We start from the raw sequence: 761 nt of genomic DNA on the forward strand, positions 1-761 counted from the left end.
TTTTCCCACAAAATCCTGAATAAAAAATTATCTAGCAAAATTATAATTTTGTTCATATACAATTTCTATTTATATCTCATATTTAATTATTTAAAAAAAAACCCGACATCCGCAGTCGGTAGGACTCGAACCTACGCTCCCAGAGGGAATCTGATTTCTAGTCAGACGCCTTAACCACTCGGCCACGACTGCTGTTGTAGGTAGGTACTCTCTTTAATAAGAAGAGGTTTAAGTAGGTATGAAATTGTGATTAAAATGATTTAAATTTTTTTCTTAATTTTAAAATACAAATTATAAATAATAAAACATTTTGGAAATAAATGTATGATAAAGAAATAGATAAAAATGATATAATAATACAAAATATATGTATAAAAATATGCTCGTAAAGTGAAAAAATCGAATAATTAATTTTTTATTTACATCATAATATTTATTCTCATGAAATGTCCTAATATGTACGCATGACAAGTAACACATAAGCCAGTTTGATTGATCGAATCGAAATCAGAGATAACGATGACATTGATATAAGTCCGGGTCTACAATGAGTCGGTAATCTCAGATGTTACATTGGCTACTAACCAACTCTACCAATTTACCAATTTCGACCAATCCTGACTCACCGATTACAGACTAGCGACTCATTATAGACGTGACTTAAAAAGAACGAAACAACACTTACTCGAAAGAAGTGATGTTGTTTCACCGAATGTTCTTCCTGAAAGCGACATTTCACGAAATCGGACGTGCTACGTGTT

At 31.4% G+C, this 761-nt stretch overlaps 1 protein-coding gene and 1 non-coding gene across 2 annotated transcripts in view; both read right to left on the reverse strand.

Annotated features, from left to right (window-relative positions):
• LOC108750378 (sodium-independent sulfate anion transporter-like) overlaps window positions 1-761 on the reverse strand; it is an 11,007-nt gene extending 10,246 nt beyond the window's left edge. Inside the window, exon 1 of the mRNA XM_018489789.1 lies at window positions 686-761. Coding sequence (XP_018345291.1) covers window positions 686-734 — 49 coding nt within the window. The 5' untranslated portion in view covers window positions 735-761. The remainder of the gene's footprint in view (window positions 1-685) is intronic.
• Window positions 111-192, reverse strand: Trnas-aga. The gene has a single exon. It is a non-coding gene; the product is annotated as a tRNA-Ser (tRNA).

The sequence above is a fragment of the Trachymyrmex septentrionalis genome, unplaced genomic scaffold (genome assembly GCF_001594115.1).
Source record: "Trachymyrmex septentrionalis isolate Tsep2-gDNA-1 unplaced genomic scaffold, Tsep1.0 scaffold367, whole genome shotgun sequence".
Taxonomy (NCBI): Eukaryota; Metazoa; Arthropoda; class Insecta; order Hymenoptera; family Formicidae; genus Trachymyrmex; species Trachymyrmex septentrionalis.